Source organism: Natator depressus, chromosome 3 (assembly GCF_965152275.1).
Source record: "Natator depressus isolate rNatDep1 chromosome 3, rNatDep2.hap1, whole genome shotgun sequence".
Classification (NCBI taxonomy): domain Eukaryota; kingdom Metazoa; phylum Chordata; order Testudines; family Cheloniidae; genus Natator; species Natator depressus.
Window position 1 is genome coordinate 152178573 of NC_134236.1, and position 12958 is coordinate 152191530.

General features: G+C 46.4%; 1 protein-coding gene across 1 annotated transcript in view; it reads left to right on the forward strand.

Moving 5' to 3' along the window:
• Positions 1-12958, forward strand: part of DNAH8 (dynein axonemal heavy chain 8) — a 577557-nt gene that overhangs the window by 518297 nt on the left and 46302 nt on the right. The window contains exons 77-79 of the mRNA XM_074949111.1: positions 6518-6770; positions 6876-7066; positions 10758-10879. Of these exons, the coding sequence (XP_074805212.1) occupies positions 6518-6770; positions 6876-7066; positions 10758-10879 (566 nt within the window). The remainder of the gene's footprint in view (positions 1-6517; positions 6771-6875; positions 7067-10757; positions 10880-12958) is intronic.

Here is a 12958-nt window from a genome sequence, read left to right on the forward strand (position 1 = left end):
ACTAAAATAGAATAGAACAGATTTTTACCCAAGAGGCCACAACAAACTGCTGGTAAATGTTGGACAGTTTGGTCTACAATGAAGCAGTCGCCTTTGGAAACCACACAGGCAACCAGGGATCCCAGCCAGGAGGAAATTCCCCTGGACAGCTACAATCTCTTCAACACTCCTTACAGCCAGTCAGAGACTCAACTGCAGACACCACTAGAGACCTAGCTGGAGAGCCAGGTTGACAATACTGCAGAGAGGACCTCATCCAGTAAGTATTAAGTGCTACATTAAAATAATCTGTCACATTAGCATCTACTGAGGTGGATTTAGAAACTTTCTTCCGGGCACTGGCTGCACATCACCATGTCTGGTAGATATTACTACAACAAGCACCTTTAACACAAGGCAGGTATCTCTCAGGGGTCTTCAGCCTTGTCATGAGATTCCACCATCCTTCTATTCTTCCAAATGCATGCTCTGTAGTCGTTATGCTGCTACTCCAGGTATAGTTGAACAGCTCCTTTCTCTTATACAAGTGTCCCATAAAAGGCTTCATGAGTCAGAGAAGCAGAGGGTAAGCTTGGCCTCCCAGAACAACAGCTGGAACCACCCCAGTAATGTCCATAGTGGTTTGGGAGCAAAAGTTCCATTTTTCATTACATAAAACATAAGTGAATTTCCCCAAATCCCAGCATTATTGACCTTTCCAGACTACGCGCATTAATGTTAGTGAACTTGCTAGGGTGATAAATTTCTAGGGCTTATGTGGAGGAATACCCCTTTCTGTTGATGAACTGCAAGATCTGGTAGGACGATGGCCACATGCTTCTTCATATTTTGGGGAACTTGCATGTTGTTGGTCCAACACTGAAGCTCTGGGGTAAGCTCTGTACAACTTTTCATGAAAGTGACTGTTCAGTGCTAGGCCGCAGGCCTATCAGGAGTGCTCCGAAAGAACGAGGCCTACATGCAGCAAAGCAGTGAGTTATTGGCTTTAATGAAGGTAAGTGACACACCCGCAACGGGGACTCCAAGTGTTGCTGTCATGGAGGCGGGGAACCCAGTGCACCGGAGCTCTGCCTGGAACGGAGTCCAACACGTTCTGGCATTGATATATACGGGCGCGGAAGTCACCATCTTGCACTCCACGCAGACCCAGGGCCGAGCCACTGTCGTAAAAGGCCTCGGAGGAGCGGAGACCCCGGCATATGAGGTTATTGTCACCCTTACCCTGGGGAAGGCTCCTCCGTTCCGGGCCACAGTTCTGGCAGCCGCTATTGGAGAATACATACTGGGCATCGACGTCCTGCGACGTCCTGCGGGGTTGTTCTGTGGATGGTACGGCCTCTTCGCGTTCGGACATCCCCAGTATGTAAGCGTGACTCGAGTCTGGGAGGTACTGGCGTTGACGATCCTACAGGGCGCCCCCCGTTGGGAGCCCGTGGTGTTGCCTCCCCCGACAGCTGTAGTATTAAAACAACAGTATCGCCTCCCTGGAGGGGAGGAGGAGATTACCCAGACGATTAGCGTGCTGTTAGAAGCCAAGATTATCCGGCCCATCTTAAGCCCATACAATAGTTCTCCGTGGCCAGTGCAGAAACCGGATGGGACTTGGCATATGACAGTTGACTATCGCGAGTTGAATAAGGTCACCCCTCCGCTGATGGCTGTCGTGCCAGACATGGTGACCTTAATAGAGCGTATCACGGCAGCTGCCCTGCTCTGGCATGCCATCATAGACCTCGCTAATGCTTTTTTCTCCATCTCCATTGCTCCTGACAGTCAGGAACAGTTTGCGTTCTCGTGGCAGGCTCGCCAGCACACCTTCTGTATTTTGCCGCAGGGCTGGAAGCTCTCCCCAACGATTTGCCATCAGTTGGTGAGTGCAGACCTTGCCCACCTACGGCTGCCAGACGCGACCCGGTGTTATCATTACATTGATGATGTGATGGTATCCGGCCCCTCCCACGAACTGGTGGCGGATGCGTTGCACGCAGTCATTACGGGCCTGGAGGTGCGCGGATGGACTCTGAACCCGCATAAAATCCAGGGCCCCGCGCAGACGGTAGTCTATCTGGGTATCATGTGGGCGGGGCCAGAGCGGCAAATTCCCCGGAAACTACAACAAATGGTGCAGCGTTATCCCCCACCCCAGACAAAGAAAGAGTTGCAAGCCTTCCTTGGTCTACTTGGGTTCTGGCGTGCCTTCATTTCCCATTTAGCCTTCCTTATTTGGCCCTAGCAGGCCGTGGTACGAAAGGCGGCACCCTGGCAATGGAAGCAGAGCCATCAAAGTGCCTTTTGACTTGTGTAAGGAGGCCCTGCACACTCATGCTTGGCTCCACACTCCGCAGCCGGGGGTCCCCTTTGAGCTCGAGGTCACCACGGTGGCAGATGTGGTTTCGTGGGGGTTATGGCAGCAGGTAGGGGCCCAGCAAAAGGAACCTATCGGGTTCTGGTCCTGTACATTGAGGGGAACTGAACCCAGATACACCCCCCTGGAAAAGCAGATCCTGGCAGTGGTCTGGGCGTTGCAAGATACTGAGCGCATAACGGGCTCCACACCGGTCATTGTGCGCACGCCCATTCCTCTGGGACACTGGGTATGGGCAGAGCCGGCCCAAATGCAGACAGGGGTTGCACAGCTCGCAACCCACTTTAAGCAGAAGCATTACTTGCAACAGCGCATGCTGCTGGGCTGGCCCTCCCTCTCCACCCCACATGCCCTGTTATTGGGGGCTGTCACTTTTGAGCATGTACCCTCCCTCACTGATGAGCTGCCCCCAGTGGAAGACCCCGTGCCCTCCTCCCCAATAGGGAAGGCCCCCCCCGGTGGACCACGTGTCCACCGAGGAGCAGGAATATGTATGGTTTACGGATGGATCAGCCTCCTATACAGCTCAGGGAACCCGGCAGTGGTGGGCCATAGCCTATGCCCCCTATGCAGACGTAGTTGCGATGGCTTGGGGAACGGCCAGCTCCAGCCAGTGGGCCAAACTGTGGGCCGCCACCCTTGCGATTGAGGGTGCCCCACCATGGGTTTACCTATATACAGACAGCTGGGTACTGTATAAGGGTCTCCAGACCTGGATAACTGCATGGGAGGCAAAGGGTTGGGAACTCGCAGGCCGGCCCCTATGGGGAGCTCCGCTTTGGCAGCAACTGCTACGCTACGCCCGACAGGCCCCTCTGGCTGTGCGACATGTGGACACCCACACTAAGGCGAAAACCTCCGAGGCCCACTGGAATGCGGCGGCTGACAATATGGCCCGAGGAGAGGTCTTGCAGCTAGCGGAACGGTACCATGTGGAGGGAGGCCACCGAGGAGCCCGAGCAACGTAAATTACAGCCCTCCACCAAGGCGTCTCCCTACCCCTGGTGGCGTGTCGAACTGTCCGTGCCAGTTGTCCGGTCTGCTCCCGCTTGGCGCCCATTGCCCTCCCGGGACCGGCCGGTAAAATTTATCGAGTTACTGGCCCCTGTCAGGATTGGCAAGTGGACTATATCGGCCCCTTGCCTCAAGAGTGACGCCAGCAGTATGCCTTCACAGCTGTCGATACGTATACTTGCCTTTTATTTGTGTATCCTACTGCAACCGCTGCCGCAGCCACCACGTTAGCTGCGCTGCAGCAATTGTGCTCCCGCTACAGGACCCCACGCACTCTGCAGAGTGACCAAGGAACCCACTTCACGGTCCAGGCAGTGCAAACCTGGGCTGCAGACGCAGCAGTGGATTGGCACTACCATCTGCCCTACACGCCGACAGCGAGTGGCCTTATCGAACGTCTGAATGGGCTCTTGAAGGACCAGATCCGTCGTCTTACCCCCACCCATACATTCCGCGGATGGTCTGGGGTGCTGGAACAGGCTGTCTGGCTACTGAACAATCGCTCACTAGGTGGCCAGACGCCCTTCCAGCGGCTGGTTTTTCCCCCTACCGTACCTATCCTCCTACGGGTAAATTTGATACAGGCACCGGGTGTGATTGACCCAACGCAGGGCCTCATAACCCTATATGCACCACACCCCGTACCCTGCAGGCTGGACAAGAGGTGAGCCCTTGGCCCGCCCAAGCGCAGTTACAATGTGAGCCACCATGTCTGGTTTTCCTTACACCCGTTGGTTTCTGGCGTGAGATTCTATCCCCCGTATTGGTTGAGTTCGGATTGCTGGTTAGGCGCCCTCTCGTGCGCCAACGTGGTAACAGAACCAGTGCACTGGGAGCGAGGGGAGGCCCTGTGTAAACTTGTTCCTTTACCTCCCATAGGTCTGGAAACCAGCGTCCCGAGCGAGGCCGACTAGCATGTGGTGGACGTTACCGCAACGTGAACCACAAGCCGCCGTCGTCTTCACCACTGGGGAAGGATGGGCGTACATACTCCCGGAGGGAGAAGACCATCCCTGCATGGTCTAGCTCTCCCGCTTGTCGCAGCGCTTGTTATGAGTAACGCAGCTGGAGGAGCTGCCACCTCAGCCATGAACGCCTGGTTGGTACTAGCCCAAAGTCCTGTGAACGCGACATCGTTTTGTCTACCGCGTACATATGCCATGGGAGCCTTGATGGAGACCTGTTTCATTGGCGTCTGTACCGCACCGGCCCTTGTGCAGCACTACTCCTTACTTAAGACAATTAATAAGACTATTACTTATACGGATTTGTATGCCTTGGGTCCAGCCCAATATGATTTAGATGCGTCCATGTATTCTTTCGCCTTGCCAATGTCACTGTTGCCTCCTCTTGTATGTCCTTTGTGAATGCCAGGCATGTTGCAGCGGAGCATATGAATATGGATTTGATTTGTAATGAACGTATTAATTTTTCATTTGCATATGAGCATATGAAATTGCCAACAGGGTGGTTTCTCTTATGTGGCAAGATCGCTTATACCTACATCCCAGCCAATAGTTCAGGGGGTCCCTGTGCTCTTGGCTGAGTGGCCCCCCTCATCTTTCCACACCCCTCACAGTTCCCTGCCCGCCACAGGAGAGATGCCATCCCCCTTGACTCCACGTGTAAAGCTGATGTAAGGTTATTTTCCGAGGCCGAGGCTGCGGCTCTTGCTTTTTCATTGGTTGTCATTCCTGGGTTGGTGGTGCATAATTATCATGCGGTGGAACACCTTGCTTGTACGGTTGCGAAAGCCATCAACCTGACCTCTACAGTCCTCGCACTCCTTTCACACGAGTTGGGAGAGGTATGTCAGGGAATGCTGCAGAACAGGCTAGCTGTTGATTATTTACTGCTCCAACACGGCCATCCATGCCAGGAGTTTGCTGGCATGTGCTGCTTTAATGTAACGGACACAGGGCCTTCCATTGAAGCCGATTTACAACGCCTCCGGCAGTTGGTGGAGGGCATCCGCCAGCAGCAAGGGGATGCCTGGCTTTGGTCCTGGCTCTCCGCGTTACAGGGTTGGGCCGCCCATCTTGTCCAAGGCCTGCTTCTTGGCCTTATATGCCTCCTTGTATTTTTGCTGTATTTGCGGCTGTAGTCTAGTTTCCCACTGCTGTGCATGGTCTCCCCTCCGCACCGTGTCCTCATGGTCCCTGACGTCGCTCGAGAAAGCGAGGGGAGGAGTGTAAGGGACTGCGGAAGACTTTGTTACAGCCTAGTTAGGGAACTTCTGCTTTCTCGGGGCCGCCAGGTCACTGTAGGACATGGAAAACCGGCTATAACCAGCTTCAGGCCAGTTTTGTCTGCCCTGCATGACCTTTTTGGAAAGTCCCTAATTATATATTCATGAGCTGTTTTTGAGTACTGCTTATTATGGCTCGCTGGTTGCCCCTTCGTCGGACTCCATCCCAGGCAGAGCTCCGGTGCGCTGGGTTCCCCGCCTCCGTGACAGCAATGCTTGGAGTCCCTGTTGCTATGTAATACTGCATCCTGGAATATCTACCCAGAGTGCTGTGTGGATATTTCAGAAAAAAGGAGCACTTTGTCTGTGCTATAACTCACAAGGGATGTAGCTTAAGTCACTTTATACAAACCAGCATGGACCTACTCTTTTGGTTTAGTAATACCTGTATAATTATAGTGAGAAAAACTTTCAAAAAAGTTTTCCAGTGTAGACAAGGCCTTAATTAAATATTACTCTGAATGTATCTGCTCTAGGGACTGCAGGATAAGGGGCAACATTTTAAAAGTGCCTAAGTAATTTAGGAGACTAAGTCTCATTGATTTTTTCAGTGCAACCAATCCAGAGAACCTAAATTCTTTCAATGAGTGCTGTGTGTAGATGTAGTAAACTGTATGCATGTGAAAGCAGACACACTGCACAGTTGTAGCTTGCATGAGTACATTCAAATCTTCATCATCAGCATCAGTGCAGTTCTCTAACATACTAAATACAAAACTAGGTATTTTGACTTTTGTATTTGTTTTGCTCGACCTGCATTTTTTAAAAGTTGTGAAACTCAATAAATCATTTCAGTTTAAGTAAATAACTTCTGTAATTTTCATTTTTGAGTTCTACATATAGGAAATTCTAAAATCTATTCTAAACATATTTCATATTTGCCCTTTTAGGTTCTTTAGTAGATGATGAATCTTTGATTGGTGTACTGCGAATAACTAAGCAAACAGCTGCTGAAGTATCTGAAAAGTTATATGTGGCAGCAGAAACTCAAGTGAAGATTAACACTGCACAAGAGGAATATCGACCTGCTGCTACTCGAGGAAGCATTCTTTATTTTCTTATCACAGAAATGAGCATGGTCAATAACATGTACCAGACTTCACTGGCTCAGTTCCTAAAGTTATTTGATCAGTCCATGGCCAGGTAAGAATATATAGATTTCTCTATCTTTGAAATTTTTCTCTTTCCATTCCAGTTAATATTTATATTAACTACATTATTGCTTTGTATTTTGTTTTCCTGCTTTAGATCTGAAAAGTCTCCTTTGCCGCAGAAAAGAATCTCAAATATTATTGAGTATCTTACATTTGAAACATTTACATATTCTGTCAGAGGCCTTTATGAAGACCACAAATTTCTTTTTACCCTTCTTCTGACACTAAAAATTGATCTTCAGAGAGGGCAGGTCAAAGCCAAAGAGTTCCAAGCACTTATTAAAGGTAAAACATTAAAAAAGGTGTTGTATTTAAAATAATAATAATTTTGAATTTCCTTTGGTGAGTTATTGGGCTTTTAAAACTTATAAATAGTAGAAAGTAAGCTTTGTTTTTATCTTCTGATTTACATTATTTCGAAGTGTGCGCTTAGGTGCACAGCTTCTACCATGATTCTTCACAACTGGGCTTTGCCTGTTCCCTGTGATATTTGAGGTGGTCCCTGGTTGTTGTGAGCAACTCCAAGATTAAGCTCCATCTTCCGTTTTAGGCTATCGGAAGTTATGTCTCTGGAACAAGATGGTAGTTCAGCTCTTCCCAACCAGCTTGTATAGTTTTTATTTGTTCCTCAAGGAGTAGCAATCTCATTTTACCTCTGGCTCCTCTGCCCCTCTTCTCATATAGGAAATTGCCAAAGCATTGAGGCTTTCCTCTACAGTGGCATAGTAATCATGCAAGCATCAAGCAAAGTCTAAGAGGTACTATAATTTTAAGACCATTTTTGAAGAGACCAGGAGTCCTAGGCATAGATGCCCTGTGGCTTAGTCACCAAAAGACTTCCTTTATGCTTTTCCCCAGTGCCTCTCATTGCCAGGGTAATACAGAAAATCAGAAAGGAGGAAGCAGATGTGATCTTGGTGGTCCCACACTGGCCCAGGACACCTTGATTTCTTGATTTTGTGAATATGTCAGTGGAGCCACCATTGTTCCTGAATCCAAGGCCAGATTTGTTATCCCAGGGTCCAGTTCTTCACCAGGATCCAAGCAAGTTAAATCTATCAGTTTGGGATTTGGGAGAAAGTTTCTAGAACCAAAGGGTTACTCTGTTGATCTCATTGAAACTATGTTAGCATGTAGGATTAAAATCAACAAATGGGGCTTACTCAAGGATCTGGTCTAAATTCAAAGCTTGTTGTAGAGACATTCAGCATCATGTAGCCAAAGTACGTCATGTTCTGAAATTTTTACAAGATGGTTTTGACCTCAGTTTGCAGACTAATACCTTAAAAGTACATGTTTCTGCACTGTTTGCAATTTTGAGTGTATCCAGAAAATCTTCCATTTCCCACCAGAAGGACAAACTATTGCATCCTCCTAAGTTGCATATAGCTCCATCTTGGGATTTGAGTATTTTGCTTGATGCCTTTAATGCAGGTGCCCTTTGAACCTGTAAAATCAGTTTCACTGTATTGCTAGACTATCAAAATTATCTTTTTGATCGCTATCGCTTCACCACGAAAAGTGTCAGAGTTGAGCGCTTTGTTAGTTGTTCCATCCTGCTGCATTTTCACAAAGATAAAGTAGTTTTGAGAATGGATCCCATCTTTATTCCAAACGTAAATTTAATTTTTCATCGAGCACAAGAGTTCTCATTGCCTTCTTTTTGTCCGCATCCTTCACACCCAAACAAGCAGCTATGGCATTTACTGGATGTAAGGTGAGCCTTAAAGTGTTATCTGAAAACAAAAGAGAACATAAGAAAAACAGCAGCTTTGCTGGTTGTATTTCAGCCAAAACAAAGATGTACAATGCATCTAAATCATCAGTCTCTCGCTGGACACCTTGATGCATTGCTGAGGTGTATAGAGTAAAAGAACTCAATCCTCCAGAGCTCATTCAGTACGAACAGTGGTTATATCATGGACTGAGAAATGGCAGGCCCCTTACAGATGAATCTGTAAAGCTTCAACTTGATCATCCCTGCATACATTTACCAAGTTCTACAAGATAGTCAGTCATCAGCCACTGCAGCCTTTGGCAAGTGAGTCTTGCACACTGTGGTGATTCCTTAGAGTAAGGGAATCCTTTCTCTGACAGACAGTTTGGTCATTTCTCTGCTGACAAAATCTCACACTGAGGCTTGGTGGACCTAGCTCTGTGAGAGAATGGGAGCATTTGTGGTTGCTTATCTGAGAAGTTTTGCTTTTTCGAAGAGATTAGTCCACAGATCCAGCACTTTCCTGAAAAAGGGAGATCTGTGAAACTTATTTTTGCAAGGTGCTGATGCAGGACAAGAGATTCATTTTGTGTTTCATGGTCCAGAGGGGCTAGCTTTGGAAGCATCTCAAAACTAAGGTGTGGGGGTCTCCAGAAGGTGGGGTCTAGTCCCTCATCAGCTGTTCAGTCAGCTTTGATTCTGCCCCCTATAGCCACAGACGTATCCCTTCAAGGAAAGGAAAATTTGAAGATAAGTAATCATAAATTTTCCCATTCTCGTGGCCTAAAGTGGGGGATAGAGGTAGTTTTGGAGCCCCTGAGCAACAACACTGGAATACCTTCAAAATCTACAGAGAAAAAGCATTGCACATTTATGGAAAATCAAGGAAGAAGCTGCTAACAAAAAGGAAATCATGGTAAGAAATTATATTCTGTATCCTGATCCCTCTCCCAGTCTGTAACAATTGGGTTGTACCACTTTTCCTTCAGTTACATGTCAAATAGCCAGGAAATAATCAACCCTCCTTATCTGGGCCTTATGTTGATCTTCATGCAGGATTAGGCTCTTCAGGATGGTCTTTCTTCTACCTTTGCAAATTTCTTCCTCCTTCCCTGGCTTTCCTGTAAACTCTGATGGATTAGTTGGTTAATGTCTGTACTTTGAACATGTAACCACTGCTGGTGAAGGATTGTTTTTGACATTATAAGATTCCATTTTATCTTTACTTCTATACTAGTCACAAAAAGGACTGTCTTGAGAGAAATTCTTCATAAAGGAATATTTCTCTTCTTACAAGTAAATGCAAAATCTACACTGCATCATCATAGATGAAAGGGAATTTTAATTTATTCAAAGAATTTCCTGTGCACTAAAATAATGTTAGTGCAATAAATCATTTTGTAATAAAATAAATATTCAAAACAGCAGGGTGCAGGGTACCCCTTGTAAAAAATTAAGAAAACTGATGGTAAATTCTAGATCTGAAGGATTGTGACATGGATCTAAGAATATGTCCTATATATGAACAAATATTTCAAGTTAATTATACAAAATTAATATTTAAAACTAAGTCAGTTGTCTTTACAGCTGGTGTCAGCTCTGGCTGTGTACACATATTGTTCTGCTCTGGTTGTGGTAATAGCTACATTATATTGTAGTGAGTATATAATAGTCACTCTTGAAAAATTTCTTTAATTTGAAAGATACTACTTGTTTCAAAGAGCAGTTCCCTTTCTTAACACAGGTGATATCTCAAAACAGAGATAACTTCTTAAGTGCAACCACTATATATTCTTGTTCAAGAGGTTGAACAGGGATAACATTTTTGATTGCTCATCAGTAACAATACATACTTTCTTTAGGACTTAGCAGGAGGTTCTCAGATTTAAGGGCATGAGCTTCCAAAATAAATAATTTCATACTATGTTACCAACATATACTTTCAAACTGAACTGGTGAATATATTAAAGGGATCCCTGCATTCAGAAAGTGAGATATAGAAATTTAATCTGCAAGTGAACATCTTGGAGGAGTGAACATAGCTGCTCACATTTAAAACATTTAGAAATCTTAGACGATATCCTCCTCTTCCAATCTAAAAAGAAGCAGGAGAGATGTGAGCAGAAAAACTCTCCATCCCTTTTTTCCTCCTGCACTGCAATAATAATTCTCTGAGTTCCAAAGCATATTTCAGCACAATAGAACAGAAATATCAAGCATGATTCATGTGTATTTCATCACAACAATATTCTGTTCCAGGAGGTGCAGCGCTGGATCTAAAAGCTTGCCCTCCCAAACCATTCCGGTGGATTCTTGACATGACATGGCTGAATCTGGTGGAACTGAGCAAACTTCCACAATTTGCAGAAATTATGAATCAGGTGGTGGTGGTGTTGTTACAATTATTTATCTTTATTGTATTAATACCCAAAGGTCCCAGTCAGGATTGGGGTCCCATTATCCTAGATGCTGTATAGACACCTAAGACATGATCACTACCCTGAAGAACTTATCTTCTAAAAAGACAAAAATAGAAGAAGGCTGGGGAAAGGGGGCACAACATAGAAGCAAAGTGATATGAATAGTGATGGGCACATTGATTCTGTGTCTTTCCTTTTCAAAAATATTCATTTATTTTTATTTATTTTTAATATTTTGTATATGGGGTGTAAAGTTGGAGTGAGAAGGGATTGGGGGTAAAGGAAGTAATGGAAGGAGGGATATAAGGGATGAATGTCAGAGGAAAGAAGAAGGAGAGGAGGAGGAGGAGGAGGAGGAAGGCAGAGGAGCATGAAGGCAAGAAGTATGAATCTAGCAGTGTAGGGATTATAAGGGAGATGTGGAAGGTGGTTGGGGCAAACAGGAAACGTGGAGAATTCAAATTTTAGAAAACAGTCTGCTACCTTTGCTGATGTCTTCGGGCTGTGAAGATCTGAGGTGGAGATGGAGACCTTTCCCTGTCCTGCTGCTACTGCTCCCATCTGTTTCTGGGAAAGTACCTGCTGTGCCTAGAAGGCTTGCTTCATGCCCAGAATGTCATGCTGAGGCAGGGTGGTGTCTGGTACCATTAGGGGGGATGTCCAGCCCTATAGTTCAAAATTAGGGGAAGCAGGGACCCTGTTCTTTTCCCCACTACTACTACTTCTAGATGTGGCTGAGAAACAACCATGTAATATTTAGTATTACAAACAGAGAGAGATTAATTCAGAGTTCAATTATTTGGTTATAAGATCTGCATTTCTCTGGCTTACATGGCAGTTACATACACACAGAGCTATTTCTGAGCTGTTGTTAAACTTCTGGTTCCAGGCAATGCCAGATTGGGAGGGGCCCCCATAAGGACAAGAGTTATGCACATTTGCTCCTCACTCCTCCTTTAGTCTGTATGAGTTGTGAGTGAGCAAGCTGTGCTCCCCCTGCCTCATGGAGATACAGTACTTCTGAAGTTTGAGACTGTCCAAGGCCTAGTGAGCCAGCCAGACCTTTCTTCATATACAGTATATATACAAGTCTCAGCATGCCTCTTGTTTTCCCTGCATTGATCTTAGAAGCTTTGCTGTAGAAGACTTTACCTCTCAGGCTATGTCTACACTACACACCAGTGTCAGTGGTATGTAGTGTACACGTAGTTACACGATGCAGTGAAAAACAAGCTGTGTGCACATGTCCGTGAAAGACTTCATCAGATCCCTGCTGCTGGAGCCTTTCACTACATTGAGAAAAGTCTCTGGGAGCAGGGATGCAGTGGGGATTTCCCCCCACCCTCACCAGACCCTTTCCCCTCTACTGCTGTCTTTCCCTGTGGTGGAACAGGGCTCTCGCAGTGGGCAGCTGGTGGAGCTTTTCCCCACTGCCTCTTGCTGCCTGAGTCTTTTCCTGCAGTGGAGGAAGGCTCCAGCAGTGGGGAGCTGCCCAAGCTTTTCCCTGCTGTCTCCCCGCCTGTCAGAGTCTTTCCTTGCTGCCAGAATCTTTTCCTTTTACCGGGAAAGACTCCAGCAGGAAGGAAGGAGCAGGACACTACTCTGCTAAAAATAGCAGTGTAGACAGGGAGGCATGGCTTAGATGATTAAAGACATGCCTGAAGGCTGTGGGAATGTACGCAAGTACATAGCTGAGTAGAGAGCCCTGTAGGGTATGTATTTGTGGCATGCTTTACTCTACTTGCCTAAGTTGTGCCTCACTGGCTACACTGCTATGTCCAAATGTACACAACACACTGCCAAAAGAAGCGTGCAGTATAGACGTACATTTAGTCACTCCATTCAGATCCCAATTCTGTCCCTGTTTTTTAGGTTTTTATATAGCGACCATCATCGTGGTCTTACTCTAGCCTTTATATCTCCTGACAGATATTTTAGGAGAGGTCAGACTTATTCTCAGTTGGCATTTCAAAAGCTGCATAATATGCTGGCTGTAGGTTAGCATCAGCTGTTATTTTTGACTTGGGCATCTTTGACCAT